At 37.4% G+C, this 20,431-nt stretch overlaps 1 protein-coding gene across 2 annotated transcripts in view; it reads left to right on the top strand.

The window, feature by feature from the left end:
* The window catches only part of LOC113078062 (AT-rich interactive domain-containing protein 3A-like), an 80,836-nt gene extending 63,187 nt beyond the window's left edge, over window positions 1–17,649 (top strand). For both annotated transcript variants that reach the window (XM_026250358.1, XM_026250347.1), the window contains 5 exons: window positions 8,885–9,068; window positions 11,083–11,327; window positions 14,797–15,069; window positions 16,237–16,326; window positions 17,328–17,649. In XM_026250358.1, the coding sequence (XP_026106143.1) occupies window positions 8,885–9,068; window positions 11,083–11,327; window positions 14,797–15,069; window positions 16,237–16,326; window positions 17,328–17,488 (953 nt within the window). In that variant the 3' untranslated portion in view covers window positions 17,489–17,649. The remainder of the gene's footprint in view (window positions 1–8,884; window positions 9,069–11,082; window positions 11,328–14,796; window positions 15,070–16,236; window positions 16,327–17,327) is intronic.
* The last annotated feature ends 2,782 nt before the right edge of the window (window positions 17,650–20,431 follow it).

A 20,431-nucleotide genomic window follows, 5' to 3' on the forward strand; every position in this document is an offset into this window, starting at 1 on the left:
AAGAAACAAGTACCACATTGAAAGACTGAAATAGTAAAACATACTCCAGTAATCTTTATTTACAAAAAAAATCATTTGTTTTGACTTTTTTCTTCCACTATGTAGATGCTAATAGACAGAAGCAGTTCTGGGGGTCGCTGTATCTGGGGTTTGTTTGTCATTTCTTAAGTATAGGGAAAAATTGTGCCTCTGAAAGATTTTGCCTGTCGACATTTTGTTAGTGACTGGGGTAATATTCAGATTCCACGTACTTGTAACACTTGGTTACTGTAGGTCCATTTTCCTTCACCTAGCAATATCAGGCATCTGTGTGCTTCAACAGTGACAGGAGATAATATGATAATCCAGAGTCTAGATTTTTTTCATGCTAGAGTGAAACTATTTGCTCCTGTGAGATCTTGAAACGTGTTGCCCCCAAAGAAATAAGGGTGTTCATAGAAGCACACCGTTAGTGGTTTTTCTTGTTTGAAACTTGGTAAGAATTATTTAACAAATAGCATGCTGCATATTATAAATGAGATTTCTAGACATATTTGAATTGAATAAGATTAATGCCATGTTGCAATATGAGATGGAAGCACAAACAGCTGATATCATGTTACAGCTCTTATTAAAAGCTGCATTTACTGAGAGTGTTTTCAACTTTATTATTGCAGCTATTTGACAGATATTTGATATCTTGCAAATACTATCTGTACTACTGCACTGCTTTATCAGACAGGTTTTGTTGTGTTTAAGATTTTTAGAAGGAGTAATTGTAAATTATTTTAGGGTGTTTTTCACAAATAAGGGTTGGTGTTAAAGAGGGTTGGTTACATGTTGGTATAAATGTCTTCGTAAAAATAATAAATATGAATAAAATAAATAGGCTATTTATAATAAAAAATGAGCACATGGGAAAATAAATTAATAGTTTTTCCAGATATTAATATGTAGATGTTCTGAAATACATTCTGAATAATGATTATGAATTAGAATAATATAAATATCTGGGGGTGACGGTTTTATGATTATGCTTTAATAAAAATGTTTTGTCAAATAATGTGTGGTAACATTTAAATGTACTGTTTTTATTATTTATTGTAATAATTGTAATTGTGTAAATTTTTCATTTTGTTTTGTATCACTAAGTGTTTTCTCAACTTGTGTTCAGCGCACATTTTACTCTTTCCGTCACTGCGCGGTTTGACACTCTGCTCAATATTCTGCTCTATGACTGAACGTTCAGCCAAGTGCATCCAGAATTTTCGGTTTCAGTTTCTGCCCAGAATTTTTATTTTGGTGCATCCCTAGATATAAGGTAATTTTCTGTCAAATGCCCCAATTGCTGAAAGGTCTGAACAACTTTTTTGTACAAGTTCAACTTGCACTGTAATATCGCAATATATCGCGACATATTTAAAATCTTAATAATATTGTATCGTGACACAAGTATCGTGATAATATCATATCGTGAGGCCTCTGGTGATTCCCAACCCTACAGTGACCCGACATCCGCCCTCTGTCTATTTAGCATCTACACAGTAAAAAATTATCTTTCAAAACTGTAAATAAAGATCACTGGAGTAATTTCTACAAGAAAATACTGTTTCAGTATTTCAATGTGCTTTGTAACTATTTGTGAAATTTACTTGAAATTTCTAAATGACAATTGTTTCATCACCAAATTTGTTAAGTGTCCTAACTGAGCATGTATTGCTGGAAGGTTATTATATACTGTAATAATTGTACATTTTTCATTTTATTTTTGTCACTAAAGACTTTCTCAACTTGAGAAAATTAGCAATGTTCTGCTAGATCTGTATGGTGCACAAAAATAAGTGATAGTTGATTTCGAATAGACATAATGTAAAATGTTCACCTCCCAGAATGACGTTCCACATCAGTTCAGTCACAGGATCAAATGACATCTTGACGATAGTAAGAAAATTCTAACTTTGGCTGAAATCTTTTCAGCTTCACTATGTGTCCGGAACACATTAAAAAGCTATACACGAAAGGTTCTCCCCCGCTGTGAGGGAATTTGTGCCAGGACTGTTGTCCCCTGTAGGCCTGGCCTGAGACCAGAGGTCACTGGCCTTCCCAGTGTCCCCTGATCCTTGCCATCATCAATCATAACCTGTCAAATGTGAAACGTTTGTTGCAAGCCCCTCTGTATACTGAGATGGCTGTATCTTTTTTCACATCGAAATGGCTGTCTCTATTTTACAGCTCAACACAAACAGGCCTGTGTTTAACTCCACTCATGAAGAATGTAGATGATATTCCCTGCTCCCCCAGAGAGAAATATTTATGACCAGCTGTTTGAGACCTGTAAATGAAAAGTGTACTGCAAATTATACCTCTGTCAAAGCGGAGATATCATGTGATTCCAAGAAAGTTTTAAAAACATGAACAGTTGTTTCATGGTGGTTCGGTGAAAAGTTTCTTTGTTTGACTCTGGCTATACTATCTATGGTGGTCTCATTATATGAAGAGAAATGCGATTTAAACAACTGATGTAAATCACCTAATTGTATCCTTTTCTTTTGAGATGCCTTGATGATGAAGAATAAATATGCCCATCCTGGAAGAGACTTTGGAATGATGGGCTCATTTACGACCACTAATCTTTAGGCAATAGGAACAATGCAAGTGTTATTGCCTATTGTTAACTGATAAATTCCCACTTTGAATCATGATTCCCACAGGAAGGCAACAGTAAATTGATCACATCTTAGGGCAGCATCAGCACTTTCTTTTGAATAAATCAATAATAGACACTTTTATAATTACCTGAAATACTAATGAAGAGAATGAAAGACCATGAGCAACCTTGATGAATGAGTCTTTTAGTTTCTGATATATTTTCAGTTCTAATTTCCCTGTTTTCCATAGGACAGAATTCAGACTGATAGCACTCCCAAAGCACACCCCTGAAGGGTGTTGAAATCCCATTCTGCTAAGATTTTTTTAATTTTAATTTTTGTAATTTTTTATTTTGATTATGCTAATTTACAATAATTGGCTGATCCACAAAGTACCTCCTTTTAATTGTTTTTTGTTGTTGTTGTTTTGTTTAGCTTTTTTAAAACATGCACTATATGTATGTCTTTAATTATTGTGCTGCATTGGTTATTTAAAATTATTTTATTTTTTTATTTTACTTTTTTATTTTATTAATTTTTTTGAGTGGAAGGAAAAAAGTGTGGAAGAAAAAGATGCACAACCAACCGAGAGAACCGCAGCCTTATGAGGATTGTCAAGAAAAATCGATTCAAAAACTTGAGTGAACTTCACAAGTAATAGACTGAGGCTGGGGTCAAGGCACACAGACGTGTCAAGGAATTTGTCATATTCCTCTTGTTAAGCCACTCCTGAACCACAGACCACTTCAGAGGTGTCTTCCCTGGGCTATGGAGAAGAAGAACTGGACTGTTGCCCTGTGGTCCAAAGTCTTCTTTTCAGATGAGAGCAAGTTTTGTATTTCATTTGGAAACCAAGGTCCTAGAGTCTGGAGGAAGGGGGGAGAAGCTCATTGCCCAAGTTAATTCAGTCTTTGATGATTTGGAGTGCAATGTCATCTGGTGCTGTTGGTCCATTGTGTTTTTTGAAAACCAAAGTCACTGCAGCCATTTACCAAGAAATTTTGGAGCACTTCATGCTTCCTTCTGCTGACCAGCTTTTTGAAGATGCTGATTTCATTTTCCAGCAGGATTTGGCACCTGCCCACACTGCCAAAAGCACCAAAAGCTGGTAAAATGACCATGGTTTGACTGGCCAGAAAACCCTGAAGAGAATCTATGAGGTATTGTCAAGAGGAAAATGAGAAACAAGAGACCAAACAATGCAGCTGAAGGCTACTGTCAAAGAAACCTGGGCTTCCACACCACCTCAGCAGTGCCACAAACTGATCACCTCCATGCCACGCTGAATTGAGGCAGTAATTAAAGCAAAAGGAGCCCCTACCAAGTATTGCGTACGTCTACAGTAAATGAACATACTTTCCAGAAGGCAAATAATTCACAAAAAAAAAAAATGTTTTTATTGGTCTAATGAAGTATTCTTATTTGTTGAGATTTTGTTAAATGTGAGCCAAAATCATCACAATTAAAAGAACTAAAGACTTAAACTACTTCAGTCTTTGTGCACTGAATTTATTTAATACACAAGTTTCACAATTTGAGTTGAACTACTGAAATAAATGTACTTTTCTACAACATTCTTATTTACTGAGATGCACCTGTATATATGCATCCATACTGTATTTATTAGAGATATGCTCCATAGTATCCTATTGTCAGCATGTGAGATCACAGATACATGATGTTATCATGCTAATTTATTTAATTATTTACTTAGTTTCACAGCCAGAGAGTGAACCAACTACAGGGTAAGGCTAAAAGCAGCCTAATGTTAGTGTAATCTATACACATTATATGTGTATTTGATACACCGGCAGCCATATCACCCTGGAGCCCAAGACTGGTTGCCCACTGAAGCTAAGCAGGGCTGAGCCTGGTCAGTACCTGGATGGGAGACCTCCTGAGAAAACTAGGTTGTTGCTGGAAGAGGTGCTAGTGAGGCCAGCAGGGGGTGCTCACCCTGTGGTCTGTGTGGGTCCTAGCGCCCCGGTGTAGTGATGGGGACACTATACTGTCAACAAGCACCGTCCTTCGGATGAGAAGTTAAACCGAGGTTCTGACTCTCTGTGGTCATTAAAAATCCCAGGATGTTTTTTGAAAAGAGAAGTGTGACCTTGCTAAATTTTCCCATTGGCCTCTGACCATCATGGCCTTCTAACAATCCCCATATCTGCTGATTGGCTTCATCACTCCGTCTCCTCTCCACCAGTAAGCTGGTGTGTGGTGGGCGTTCTGGCGCCCTATGGCTGCCGTCGCATCATCCAGGTGGATGCTGCACACTGGTGGTGGATGAGGAGATACTCCCCTGACAAAGCGCTTTGAGTGCCTAGAAAAGCGCTATATAAATGTAAGGAATTATTATTATATATATTTTTGGTTAAATAGCCTATGGATGTCATAAAATATTTTTAATATGACTGAATTTGTATTTAACATGATCGTTTAATAGAAACATTTGAAGTTGGTAATTATAATGCTTACATATCCTCAGTTATTCAGAGAGCTCTTACAGAAAATGAGCCAAGAACATTCAAATCATCAAAGAACATCATCACTGACTGAGTTAATGCACTTAAAAAAAACATCATTCCCATTATAAATCAGTGAAGCCGTCTACACTATGAAGAGTACATCTCTTATACTGTAATCATATGAACATCTGCACTCTGTTGTTTATGATGTGGGAATTTGCGAGAGAGCAGAATTCAGTCAGCGAGCGCACGCACTGAACAACAAAACTCTGGTGTTTCAGCGATGATTCATCTGAACGTCTCTGATTGGCCTTTGCATTCATAAACTCTTACTAAATGAATTGTATGTGTTTGATTATAATGCACAACACTGTAAAAACACAGGAAAAGAAATATTCTCAACCCAAGCAGAGATTGATTTTTTATTAATTTTTTTGTCAAATGGAAAGCATGTAGGCAAACCTGTTGCTAGTGTTCCTGACAATCACATTATAGAGGACTTACTCATGCTTGTTGGTCAGTTCGATTTGCCTGTTTTATACACATGGATAAAGTTTTTTCCTAGCGTTGTGTTTACAAATTGGCCCTTCATTTCATGCTTCGGAAAACCATGCAATCGCAGGCACAATGTCCTTCCATTATCTGGCTGAAGTGAATGATTAAAACGGAGACTGCTGATGAAGGCAGCCACATAGATGATTGGCCCCAACACCAGCTTATTCCCTTCAGCACATTTTCAATTAAACCTTTTTAGCCAGTGAGCAATTAACAGCAGGCAGCTATATGAGCTTGGCGAAACGTGTTTCTCTGCGCTCCACAATCACTCGTTGTCATGATGATGCATGACCAGATCAAATTGTTTGGGATGACAAAAGCTCGTACTGGCCTTTATTCACTGCATCTTATTCAGGGAACTAGAGGAGAAGAATACATCAGCTCAGAGATCGAGTGCTCGTAAATCTTATTTAAAAGACTCTTATCCAGGTTCGGATTCAGTCCAAAGGTGCCTTTCATAGAGTCAGGTTTTATTTATTGCTCCAGCCTCATTTCGCTTTGCCTTTTGTGGATGGGAATAAATAAGTATTTGTGCATTATTGTGTTTCAACTTTGTACATTATAAGGTATGTTAAGTAAGGAGTATGTTAGGAGGGAAGGTTTTACAAGTGATGTCCGGAGGGAATATTTGCCCAGTATTTGCTTTTAATCACCCTAAAAGTTAGATAACAGGAATAAGAAAACATTAAACTTAAAAGTTTATTGTATTTAATTGACAAAATTATATGGGAAAAGGCAAATCACTTTTATTATGCAAAAAAAAAATGCATTGAAAACAAAAAGCTCACAGGAAATAAGCATAGATTGTTTTTGATTACGGGAGACATTTTCTCACAATTGCAAATCTCATTCAGGACTTTATAAGTTGTTTTGAAGCATTCACACAATGAGGTAATTTTCGATCTACTGTAAAAATGCTAGCTAGTCTTCTTTGACTGGCCTATTAGTCTTCATAGTACCTGTTTCACAGTTTATGCAATAAATCTACTGACATTCACTTTAAGCAAATAAGCAATATCCAAAGTCTGTTGAACATATTTAGCCATTTTGATAATATCCTACTTGGTTACAGAGGACAGCTCCTTCCTATTTGTCATTTTCACTAAAACCCACAAAATGGCCATAATACCTGCAGACTGCAGCCAATGAAAATGCTTCTTTACCGCTGCACTTCCTGCTCCTCACAGAACAGATCGTGAAAGCAGACTGTGGTTTTCTTTCAAGCTCAGATCCTCTCATTATAACAAACGTGCAGACACGGGTCAAATATTGCCTCACTTGTAGTTAAATAAACTATAAACTATTATTATTATACTAAATAAATTATTAAATATAATCTACAAATCATGCAATATTGTACCACTAAATAATACGTGTTTTTATAGAGGGCTTAGCTAATCAGGCCAATTAGAGATAATAATAAAACACAAGGGGTCATTTATGATGCTTACATTATAACTTGCAAATGCACACATGGTGTATCTTTGAGGGTGTTTTCACACTAGCACTTTTGGTGCGCACCCAGGTTCGATTGATTGAGAGTTCGGTTCATTTGGATGATGTGAACGCTGTCTTCTGAACTCGGGTGCGCACCCACAAACCGTACCCAAGTCCTCTTAAAAGCTGGTCTGGGGTACGGTTCATGTGAACTCTGGTACGGTTCGCTGCTGATGTTAACGCAATCGTACCAACTCGCAGAAGTGAACTGCTATTAATGACATATTATTTGATGAAAATGTGTTTGTGTGTGTGTTTCACTCACTTTCCTGATGCACTGCAAAAAGAGAGCTGTATATCTCACTTCTGTTTGCCTTCAGTGTTCTTTAGAGCATTTGCAGTACATTCATAAGACAGACTCAAGTGCCATTATGTACTGAAGCTTTGTAAACAAAATGAACAGTTCAAAAACATAAATACATTAAAGTGCAGAGAGTAAAGTTATTACATTACTAAGCACCCAGGTAAACAGCTGCCGGCTTGATGATGCAAGCGAACCACGGTTCGGTTCCAGGGGGAGGGGGGAGCAATTGAACTCGGGTTCGGACCAGGCAACCAAACCAAGTGTGAAAAGGACCCTAATATGCAGGGTACCTGTCTTGATATTCAAGAATGTTAAGAGAAAATATGAAATAATTTTAAGGTTATTTTAGATATATGTTCTATAATTAAATAAATCATAAATGTCATGTATGTTTTGTGTTATGTTTTTTGTACAGCAAAACTATTTGAACAGCGTTGGGTTATTACTTGATTTCCATTGTAAAGTATGATTAGAATCAAATTTCAGGTTTTTCAAATGAAGACCCTTGATAGTTACTTTTATTTCAGTGATTGTGTGGTCAGTTTGAGGAGAAGTTAGAAACATCAATCGATTGCTTTAGATGTTTGTGCTACTTTAGATTTAATGCAAGCATTGTCTCAAAGAGAAGGAAGAGAAATCTTTGGTTTTAATAGTGTCTCTTAGTTTCCATGCCAGAGAGGCAAAATGAAGTTGTAATTACAAGTCTTTCTTAATTGATGTGTTTTTACCGTGATAGACCATAGCTCTGCTCTCCTTGCTCTTTTCAGACTGTGGCTCTGCTTGCTGTTGTTTGCTCTATATTTCTCCACGTATTGATTGCTATTATGGCAAATCCAATGGGCACAATAGAACTCTATCAGCAAAATACAGGTTAATTATCTTGAGGTCAGGCGGTCTCAGATGCACACAAAGGGCTTATCCTCTTCGCACATTACAACCTAACATTAAATCGTGAGCACAAATTATCACCAAGGTTTTTTTCCATTCAACAAATGAACTGGCAGTGAGAAGGAGAGCAGTGTTTAAGCATCGACATCCGAGAGTTTATATGTTTGGTGACTTTTGTTCTCTTTTAAAAAATAGCCATTTGCTCTTTAAAGTCAAAATGATTCTTTCCAACTACTGTTAGGGATTTAAGGTGCATATTAGATCATGATAAATGATTTTCACTGAGTATACAGTGAGATTTCTCTCTTACGTAAATCCAATCGCTCTCCAAATAAGAAGCCACAGGTCTTTCTTTTCACTAGAGGCAAAACAGACAGTGCGGACCTTTGACTGAATGAAAAAGTGATATTTTTGCTAAGTGGAGTGGGAAGCTGTCGGACGTTTTACTTATGCTTGACTGATTGGCCTTATTATAGAGGCCCGTCAATGAGCTTGAGTTAATGGCATTGATTGTGGATATTGTGCTTTTTCCTCGTCTCCTGCAGGGACTCCAGTGAATCGGATTCCTATCATGGCCAAGCAGGTGTTGGATCTCTACACTCTCTACAAGCTTGTCACTGAAAAAGGCGGCTTAGTGGAAGTCATCAATAAGAAAATATGGCGCGAGATTACCAAAGGCCTGAACCTCCCTACCTCCATCACCAGTGCGGCGTTCACCCTCCGAACACAGTGAGTGACATAACTTCAGACGGGAACAACCTGTTGATAACTGCCAGTTGATTCTCGTCTATCTTGTCCTGTCCAATTATTTGATTTAAAAAAAAAGAGAGTGAAGAGGGAAGTGTATTTGACTGTTTGGTAGAAGTAAGAACAAGCTTTTAAAAAGATACTTTTGTACAGCAAAACTGAGATTCATCAAGCAAACAATAATATCAAAATTATGGCTTTTATGGTGAAAGAACCTAAAAAAGGACAGTAGGACACACTGTAATGGCCAAAGACATTTTGCATATTAATCAAGGCTCCGAACAAAAGAATGCATCCTGTGTGAACAACTGCTAAGACACATTGACAATCTTGATTGTGAAATGGATTGCTGTGGACAATATATTGATTTCTAAAGCTGCTTTTTGATTAATGATTTACTCATCTAAAACTCATCTAAGGTTTTTTTCTTCAACAAAGTGTTAATATACTATTGTTCAAAATTTAGGCTCACAGAGGCTGTATTAATTTGAACAAAAATACAGTTAAATTATTACAATTTAAAATAACTATTTTATATTTTAATGTTTTGAAATGTAATTTCTTTCTGTGATGGCAAAGCTGCCAGCGGCCATTATACAAGTCTTGAGTGTCACATGATCCTTCAGAAATAATTTTTTTCATGTTGAAAATCAAATTAATTCTGAAATCTTTTCAGAATTTTTGTACTTAATTTATCTATATAAATTTATTTTACATAGTCAAACTATAATCTTTTTATAACAATGTAAAGTCTTCACTGTCACTTTTAAAGGGGTCATATGGTGCTTTTTTAAGTAAGTGTGTTTTTGGTGTAACAGTATATGTTGACATGCTTTAATGTTCAAAAAACACATTATTTTTCAAATACTGTACATTATTGTAGGTTCTCTATGCCCCACCTCTTTCAAATGTGTGGTTTTCTACAAAGTCCCTCCTTCCGACAAGCACAGTCTGCTCTGATTGGCCAGCTGACCCAGTGCATTGTGATTGGCCGAACACCACAAGCACTCATACAAAATGTAACGCCGCTTTCCATCTTTCAAAGTAAATATCAAGACAGCTAATAATGTCCTTAGTTTTACCATCAGTTCAAGCCCGAAAGGGGAACAGAGTCGCATGACAGACAGTGATGATGCTCGTATGCATTTGCAGTACACAAGCCAGGGTTTCTGACAGGCTGTACACTCTGCTGTGATGAGACCCTGTTCCCCTTAAACACACACACTACGTGGCACAAAACTCAGCATTTGAAAAGTGAATACTTAAAATACTTAAACTAATAACAAAACATACTTACAGTAGCTGATTCAGAAGCGCCAGATTGTCATTGCAAAGTTGGAATTGACCCTCTTTTTATTTTTAGAAATAGCCTTTGTGCACAGACAGCCTTGTACTCTCCAAAGTTCACAAAACTGTCATCCGTAAATTTTACATTTGACTCAAATATTTCATGAAAACAAAATGTTGTTGTATGTGTTTCAGAAATATGGTGCTGTTTCTGTTGCTACTTTCTGTGTAAATTTTTGACGTACTTGGGGAACACATGAACTTGTTTGTGCAAGTCCAATCTCAGCACTGTCATTTAACACAATTACACAACTCTATAAGACATGCAGGTCTCCTGTAGCCCTGTAGTCATAAGTTATCCCCTTTATGAACTTTTGCCATCTGGCCGGCACTATAGAGCCACAAATACAAGGACAGCCAGGCACAAGAACCGTTTCTTCCCCAGACAATCTACCTTATGAACAGTTCAGTGTAAGGCAAAGGGTTTTTGGTGTCAGCTGTCAGTCTGAACTACACCAGTGGTTACGACACCTGTGTGAACTATACGCATAACAATCACTTCTCTGAGATCTCCTGATCAAAAATAATTTTAAAAATGTCTTAGAAACATGAAGTTTGTTCTGAGTAAATATTCTTATCTTTTATTTGAAGATGCCATTTGGTTTGATATTTGGGTGTAGCTTGACATCCTGTCCTTTCTTGTCTACAGGTATATGAAGTACCTCTATCCATATGAATGTGAAAAGCGTGGACTGAGCTCTCCCGGGGAGCTTCAGGCAGCTATCGACAGCAACCGTCGGGAAGGGCGGAGACAGAGTTATGGGTCCACCCTCTTCAGCTACTCCCCTGTGGGAACCCCCACACTGCTAGCTTCCCCAAAACTCCAGATGCCCCACATCAGCATGTCCATTCCTAATGGTGGGCACATGTCTCAGACCTCTGTTATCAAGAAAGGTTTGTGTTTGTATTTCCCTTTATCATAACTACTTAAAAAAATCTATGATAAAATACTTAAATATTAAGATACATTTTAATATGCTTTACACAGCTGAACATACATTTATTCATTAAGTAGACGCATTTATCGACTTACAAATGAGGACAGTGGAAGCAATCAAAAACAACAAAAAGAGCAATGATATACAAGTGCTATAACAAGTCTCAGTTAGCTTAACACAGTACACGTCGCAAGGGCTTTTAAATAATATAATAAATAAAAAGAAAACAGATAGAATAGAAAAGAATTGAGCAAGCTAATGTTAGAGTTCACATATATATATATATATATATATATATATATATATATATATATATATATATATATATATATATATATATATATATATATATATTAGGGGTGTAACGATACGCGTATTCGTATTGAACCGTTCGGTACGAGGCTTTCGGTTCGGTACGCGGTACGCATTATGTACCGAACGGTTCGTTGGACTAATTAATTATATTTGGAAAATAAAGAAAAAATTGTGAAATATAATGATATGCGTTCAACAAGGTAGCCCAATAACCCAAACGACGTAACAGGCAACGCCCCTGACACCCCCGAACAAGAAAAAAAAAACACCAGCTTATATGCTTATGTTAGGCTACTCAGGTCAGGCGTTCGCTCACTCAGTACGCGCTGAAGGCTCGTTGCAAAATGGCCAATGCGTTTAACAGACCACAAATAGAAGATCCTCCAATAACCAACAGGTCTGGTGTTTGGGTGCACTTTACCAATCGATCGGGGCATCCAAACAAGCACGGTAATCAAAATGGACTAGTACTGTACTGTGTCGGAATTTCCTGAGCAGTACGATTCAATTAACAGGCCTGCACGTTATAGAAGAACTGTTATAAATAGAACGTATGCACGGGCAGTTTTGAAAACTCCACCTACTTTGCTCTTGGCATAGTGCAGCGCAAATCGCGTTGTATCTGAAGGGCAACGCTGAGCCCAGGATCCAGCGCCGCGCGTATCGCGTCCTGTGTGAAAGACCCTTTAGTCATTTTGCAACGAGCCTTCAGCGTGTGCTGAGTGAGCGAGCGCCTATAGTGGAAAACGCATGTTTTAAGAACATTCTTAATGTAATTTAGCCCCGTTACTATATTCCTTCACGAGCCCATTTCAGCCAGACCGTAATTCCTGCTTTGTTCCAAAAAACATAAGCCCTATAGAGAACCAATTGAGTAAAAACACACTCAATATAAAGAGTTATAGAGTTCCATATGAAAAGTTACATCTTTGTATTTGTTCATAACTACTACAACAATATAACATTTTCAATTTTTTTTAATAAGGAGCTGTTTTTGTTTTATACAGTATGCTGCTAAGAAAACACCATAGAAGATGGGTAAAGAATAGATCATTGTTCAATGTAAAAAAAAACAAAAAACATACTTTGTTGCCAATTTGTTCTTTTTGCTGTATCTAAAACGTACCGAACCATACCGAACCGAACCGTGACATCAGTGAATCGTACCGAACCGAACCGTGAATTTTGTGAACCGTTACACCCCTAATATATATATATATATATATACATATATATATATATATATATATATACACACACACACACACACACACACACACACAAATAATTGCATAATAAATGAAAATAAATTATAATACAAAAAGATTAGAAAGGTAGTTAGATTTTTTTAAAAGAATACAACATTTTATTTAATTTAAAATTAATTAGTAATGAATTAGTTTATTAATTAGAACATACAACATTTTACCTTCCTTGCACTAGAATTCTTTACTGTATCGATAAAATAATATTTACTACAATGAGAAATAGATCAAATATTACAAATAAAAAAAATTATTATGTAGAATACAACAAGAAAAAAACTGCATTCTATTGATGGTTAATTTTTGAAAAGAAAGAGAAGGAAAAGTGGTATTCCTTTTTAGGAAATTTTATGTTAGTGCAGACCATGTTGATCCTCCAAAGAAGTTATCTCTCTTAGAAAATAAGACTGCCACATCTTACTCTGAATGGTCTGAATGGTCATCAGAGCAGACAGGAAACAGCTTGCAGGACTTCCTCTTGCCCACCCTGCCAGATTCCGCATCAAAGCAGCAGGAGCAATGACACAAAGACACATGGGCTGCTTCATGATTCAGTCATGTGCCCATATGGAAAAAGACAAGTCACGCAAGAATCAAAGAGCCTTACGAATCTGACAGTATTTATAGTGTTTACAGAGCAGCTTTAAATAGATGTCATGACCTATGTTTCATACTCACTTCCCTGTGAGATGTTGCAGCATATTTCTAAACCTAAAATTACAGAACAAAATGCTGCATTCAGATTATTGAATAGCTTCCTTTTCATTTGCAAAACCATAAAATGTTGATTTGAAGTGAATCAGGCCCACAGTATTAAAATGAATGTCAGATAACTAAAATAAAATATAAAAAATAATAAAATGCACTAATTGTTCAAAATGTTGAAGTGAGTGATATTATTTTTTTTTTTAAGAAATAAATGTTTTTATTCTGGAAGGATGCCTTAAATTGAATTTCTGATCATTAAAAATTATTACTCATCATTTATAATAATTATTATTATTTCAGCATTAGAATGGTTGCTGAAGGATCATGTGGCACTGACTGAAGACTGGAGTAAGGACTGCTGAAATTCAGTTTTCTCAACTGTTAGGCTTCACTGTTTGTAAGTGTTCAGTGTGGCAAAGTTAAGCATCTTAAAAATACGAGGTTATTTCAAGGAAAAGCCTATAAACTATGAGTAAATTGTCCATTACTTAAAATAGTTGGAAATAATTTTAAGTTGGCAGTTTTTCCAAGATTTTAGACCCAGAGTTATGCAAAAAGAGACATAGAGAATTATCCGAGACAAGCTTTCCAAAGCCATGAAAAGAATGAAAGGAAAGAGAAAAGATATAAGGTGACAAGTAACAAATAGGCCTACATGTTTCTCAAATAAATGTTACACTATACTGCTGCTGCTGCTGCTGCTGTTGTTGTTCTTTCAATAAACGAATATAAAGGGTACAATAAATGAAATGCCAACATATGTACAATAATAAACCTTTGTTTTTTATCGAAAGTAAAGCGTGACACCACATAAAATATAAAACGGTGTAACAATTTAACCAATTTAATAAAATAAATGAACACTAATAAAATTATGTTGTATTGCAAACGTGATACTTGACTCTGAACTGCTGCTAATCATTATTCCTGTGTCTATAATATTCTGACCACTGGGGCCTGTCTCACTCTTAGATTGCCTACACTTCTTCATTTCATTGTTGTTTTGTTTAGGGGATACGCACAAGCATCGCAACATGTTTATATGAATCTACTCCTTGAGCCAGCAGTGCGGGGGTGTGGGAAAGAACTACATTTGAAGTGTATCAGGGCCTTTAATGATGCTTTCTTGCTCCACAGAGGACTCCATGCTGTCCAGCTGCCTGACTAACAGGATGGGCATCCCTGTGTCTTTGGCCAGCCACCACAGTGCAGCTCAGGCGGCTGCGGCTCAGGCTGTGCAGGCGGCCGCATTGGAGCAGCTCCGGGAGAAGCTGGAGTCTGGAGAGCCACCGGAGAAGAAAGTGATGCTGATGGCAGAGGAGCAGCAGAGGATAATGCAACATGCGTTACAGCAGAATCTCTTCGCAATGGCAACCCAGCTACCCATGAACATCAAACTGAACAACAGAGGTGGGTTCAGTGTGTGCTTTCACAAAAATATCTTTACTGTAATTTACTCTTGTTTCTGTTTGTTTGTTTGTTTATTTTTTACTTTTAAAGGCTCAAACGTAAAGAGATAGTTCACCCAATGAAAACTCACTAACTTACCCTCAAGTTGTTCCAAACGGGTTTGAATTTCTTTCTTCATTTAAACATAACATATCTTTTTTAAGAATGTGGGTGATCACACAGTTTCTGGTCCCCATTGACTTCCATAGTATATTTTTTCCATAACAGCAACTTGAAAGATGAATAAAATGGCAGCCATGTTTAGACGTGTGTGTCAGTGTAATATAAACGGCAGTAAAGTAAAGTGTTTCTCTAGAATGACCTATAAAGATGACAGAGGGCATTGTGGATCAGATCATGTAGATTCAGGTAAAGAAGTTTATTACAAATAGCCAACAGCTCGGAAACCCGTAAGTTTGATTGCAATACAAAACATCAGCCTTCACATTTTTCCCTCTATCAAACTATAGGAATTTATGATAAACATTTTATTAATGAAACAATTTTTTTTCCCAGTATATTATGTTAAGTGTCATCTGTGAGAGAATAATTCTCAAAACAATACTGAAAGAATTTATGAAAACATTTGATTTCTGCATATGAGTTATTTATACTTGTTTATGAATGGTAATATCCTTGTTATTTTATAAAACTGTAACCAGTTGTGTTTTGTGATTTGTTGTCTTCTGCATGACTGTTACTCTCATGCCACTCTTAAAACAAGAGGCTCTTTATATGGTGGGACAATGTAGCATAATTCTATAATGCTGAGCAGGACTTTCTCACAGAAACACTCTGCATTTAAAGATTATATTAAATGTTATTTTGTGTTAACCTGATAGCCACAGTAATGAAGAGTTCTGTTGAATTCATTGTGTGTAATGTTAACAGTTTATTTGTAGTGAAGAAATGTTTTATGATACAGGCTCCCCGTGCCTGTCTAGAGAAGTGAAAGCCCCACACACACGCACACACACACACACACACACACACAACTCTTTTAATAAACCCCTCCTTATCCTGTCACTCATGAGTTATCACTGATAGTTGGTGGCACGCTTCTCTTGCTTCTTGTGTTCCTTTTATAAATGCTCATATTGAGTTTTTCTCTGGCTCCTCTCTTGACAGATGATAGACAAGAGACTGCATTGAACCTGTCTACCAACGGCATTAGCAGCATCAACATGTCAATAGAAATAAATGGGGTTGTCTACACAGGTAAATAGAGCGCCGTTTGCTGATGTAATTGCAGGCAGGAAATTCAATAAGTTATAGCAGCACCCCCTCGCTTAGTCCTCCACACAATTTGATGTCTTTGCTATAAAATCCATCGTAATGAAGTGGCAAGTCCAATAGTGTTAAAAAAGTTAAATATCTTAAAATTGGGCCTGGGAGCCAGGAGGTCGATGGAGCTTATTGTCTTTCGTGCCCACCTCCTTACCTAGATACAGTGCTTGTGCCTGATGTGCGAGAGACAGTAATTACTAGAAGATGGCTCATAAGCTTGCTGGGAACATTTCAGGAGATCACGTTGAAGTGGCTTTAGATTTATCATCTTTACTGAAGGTTTGTTCCCTGTAAAGTTGTAGAGCCCTAGAACATACTACTTTGAATGTTTTTACTAGGGAGGATGATTTAATGTTTTAATTATCATAATTAATTATATAAGAAATGGTCAAATAAAACTAGGAATTTAATTGCTTTGTTCATACTCTTTGTTTTGTATTTTATGTTAAAAACCTAAAATATAATATATAAACTAAAATGTGTTGAAAAATTCTAGATATATGTGATTCATATGTTTTACGAGAATTTCACACAATTCATTTAAATAAAATGTATAATTAACTCTCTTCATATCCTTTTAAAATCTTAGCGTATCTTTAGTCAGCATCTTCACATTTTTCATGTGGATTTGAACAAAATTCAGATACTTTATCAATATACAGACATCAGGTGTTTCGGGAACTGCATCTCCGGCATTGTGTGAATGAAAAAAAAGTCAAGGGGGTGTTGATCACATGCCAAACTTGTTTGTTTGTTTTTACTATTATTATTGCATGAAATTATCTAAAATCATCATATTTATTACATAAGCATATTTTTAATCACACTTAAACGTTTTTAATAAATATATACAAACTGAACCGCTGGTGTTGGGTGGTTTGGGTGTTCGTATGCATTGAAACTAACTTTAAATATGTGTCTGCTGACTCCAGGGGTCCTGTTTGGCCGTAAGCCAACCATAGGTTTCATGGCAGGCAGCCAGCGAGTCCATCACAGACACAGCTCACAGAGAAAGAGCAGCATCCCAGGCCTCAGCACCCAGACACAGCCGTCCTCCTCTTCCTCCTCACACGGTCCTGCCACCTCCCCCTGAGCTTCTCCCTGACCCCCCACACTTCACTCAGCCCCCCCCGACAGGGTCATTCTGGACCGGTGTTTTCTGTCTCCTTCAATGTACAATGTACACTTTTTACTGTTTTTCTAACCCTCCCCCTGCAATCAGGACAGGAGCATCCGTCATCAAAAAAACTTCCAGAAAAAAAAGGCTGAGCACCTACAGCTGACAGCCGCACATTTGAACTGTGGTACATTTACATATGCAGCAAGTTGCAGTTTGTCATTTTGTTCTTATGAGGATGAATTCTTCAATGTGGAGCGACTAAACCAAACTGCGTGACAATGAACGATGACCATGAACACAAGGAGCGGGGTGACGCTCGAGAGGACGGGATATTCCTCAGACAGAGGGAATGTTGCATCAAAGCAAGATTCTTCACTTTCCTTCACAGATCCTGACATTGTGGCATCTTTATCTTTACCTGTTGCATTCTTGAATCAAACCGCACGAGCTATTATCAGCTATTACCAAAGAGAACGAGAGCAAACATTTTAATGGTTTATTTGATAATGTTATGAGTTTTCTCACCACCATCACACAGCTGATGCCACTGCACATTTTCACAAAGTTGAAATTAATATCTTGATTTTAAGCAAAGCACGTCCCATTTAACTTGGGCATCAAATAGTCAGGGAGAAAAAGTTCTTTACTAAATTACTGCTTAAATATATGTTTGTAAAGAAAAGCTATCATTATATCCATCGAAGCAGTCATCTACACAATCTTTAAAGGACTGGGAGAATCATAATTCTTGACATATGTGCAAGATTGGTCATGTGTAGCTTGATACTGAGGAAAGCTGACAGGATTATGTCTGCTATACTCTCTTCTCGTGGCTGGTTTTGGCCTGCAGCCGTGGCGAAATGTATTCCATTGATTAGGGAGTTATTTGGGGAACACTTGTCGACAATGTTTAATGATTTTCCACCACCTCCGCTCGTGTTTTATTGCAGGGAGATTTAAGTGTTTAGTAGAGAGAGGGTCACACTGGTTAATACAGCTTTCACAAGTCAAGGGTCAAATGATATTGTGACGTGTGACTGTGAGCTGGACGTTGATAACAAAAAAAAATAATTTCAACCATAAAAGAGAGGCTCTTGAGAAGAAGAGTATGTGTCGTGAACAGGCTGAATTCATGAGGTGAGATCTCTGTCGTGAACAGAATACAATTGTCATCATGTTTTCAACAATGCACTTGCATCTGAGAGTTCGCCTCTCGTCCTTTATTCTCCTTTTTAGGGCCCGAGCACCGAGGTGCGAGGACCCTCTTGTATCTGCTTTGTTTTTTATTAGGGCCCGAGCACCGATGGTGTGAGGACCCTCTTGGAATTGCTCCGTTTATTATTATTATTATTATTATTATACTTCTCCAAAATGAATCGCATTTTTGAGGGCCTAAACATACTCAAAAAGTCATGAAACTTTGCACACACCTCAGAACTGGCGAAAATTTACATCTGATATGGGTTTCAGAAGTGGGTGTGGCAAAATGGCTCGACAGCGCCACCTATACACGTTCAACGGTGTGCGCCTCGAGCTATGTTTCACGTACATGTATGAAAATCGGTACACATGTGTAACTCTCCAGTACCTACAAAAAAGTCTCTTAGAGCAAAATTCTAAACCCAACAGGAAGTCGGTTATTTTTAATATTATGAGCAAATTTTGTGTCATTTTTGCCATTTCCATGCGTTGTATTTTAACGAACTCCTCCTAGAGACTTATTCAGATCAACACCAAGTTTGGTATGCCTAATCTAAAGGCCTTTGCGATGTTAAATTGCGAAGCTTTTGAGTTTTCGTTAATGGTCGTGTCCGTGGCGGCCTGGCGAATTTCGATGATTCGCCATGAAACAGGAAGTTGCTATAACTCAGACATACAATGACCAATCTGCCCCAAACTTCACATGTTTGATGAGTCTCCTGACCTGAACAGATTGACATGCCCATATTCAGTTATAGTCATAGCGCCACCTATTGGCAACAGGAAGTGACATATTTTACACTGCGATGAACTACTCCTAGAAATTTTATGACATCAATGTATTTTTTGTGGTCAGTCTAATCTAAAGGCCTGTGCGATGTTAAGTTTTGAAGATCTTGAGTTTTCGTTAAAAGGCGTGTCCATGGCGCCGTCACGAAGTTCGATGTCTCGCCATGGGAATAAAAGATGTTATAACTCAGGCATAAAATGTCCGATCTTCCCCAAACTTCACATGTGTGATAAGAGTCCTGGCCTGAACACATCTGAAGGCCAAAATTCCATCAGGTGTGGCAAAATGGCTCGATAGCACCACCTATACATTTTCAACAGAGTGCGCCTCGAGCTATGTTTCACGTACATGTACAAAAATCGGTAAACACATGTAACACACCAATACCTACAAAAAAGTCTCTTGGTACGAAATCCGAATCCCAACAGGAAGTCGGTTATTTAGAATTTTCTCTGCAAAATTGGCGTTGTTTTTGCCATTTTCAGGGGTTGTACTTTAACGAACTCCTCCTAGAGATTTATTCAGATCAACACCAAACCTGGTCAGTGTAATCTTAAGCCCTTTGCGATGTTAAATTGCGAAGATCTTTATATTTCGTTAAAGGGCGTGTCCATGGCGGCCTGACAAATTTCGATGTTTCGCCATGAAAAAGGAAGTTGCTGTAACTCAGTCATACAATGTCCAATCTGCCCCAAACTTCACATGTTAGATAAAACTTCTGCCCTCAACAGATCTACATGCCCACATTCAGTTATAGTCCTAGCGCCACCTATTGGCAACAGGAAGTGACATGTTTTATGCTGCGACAAACTACTCCTATAATTTTTTTGAGATTAACATATATTTTGTGGTCAGTCTAATCTAAAGGCCTGTGCAATGTTAACTTTTGGAGATCTTGAGTTTTTGTTAAAGGGCGTTTCCATGGC

The sequence above is a fragment of the Carassius auratus genome, chromosome 5 (genome assembly GCF_003368295.1).
Source record: "Carassius auratus strain Wakin chromosome 5, ASM336829v1, whole genome shotgun sequence".
NCBI lineage: Eukaryota > Metazoa > Chordata > Actinopteri > Cypriniformes > Cyprinidae > Carassius > Carassius auratus.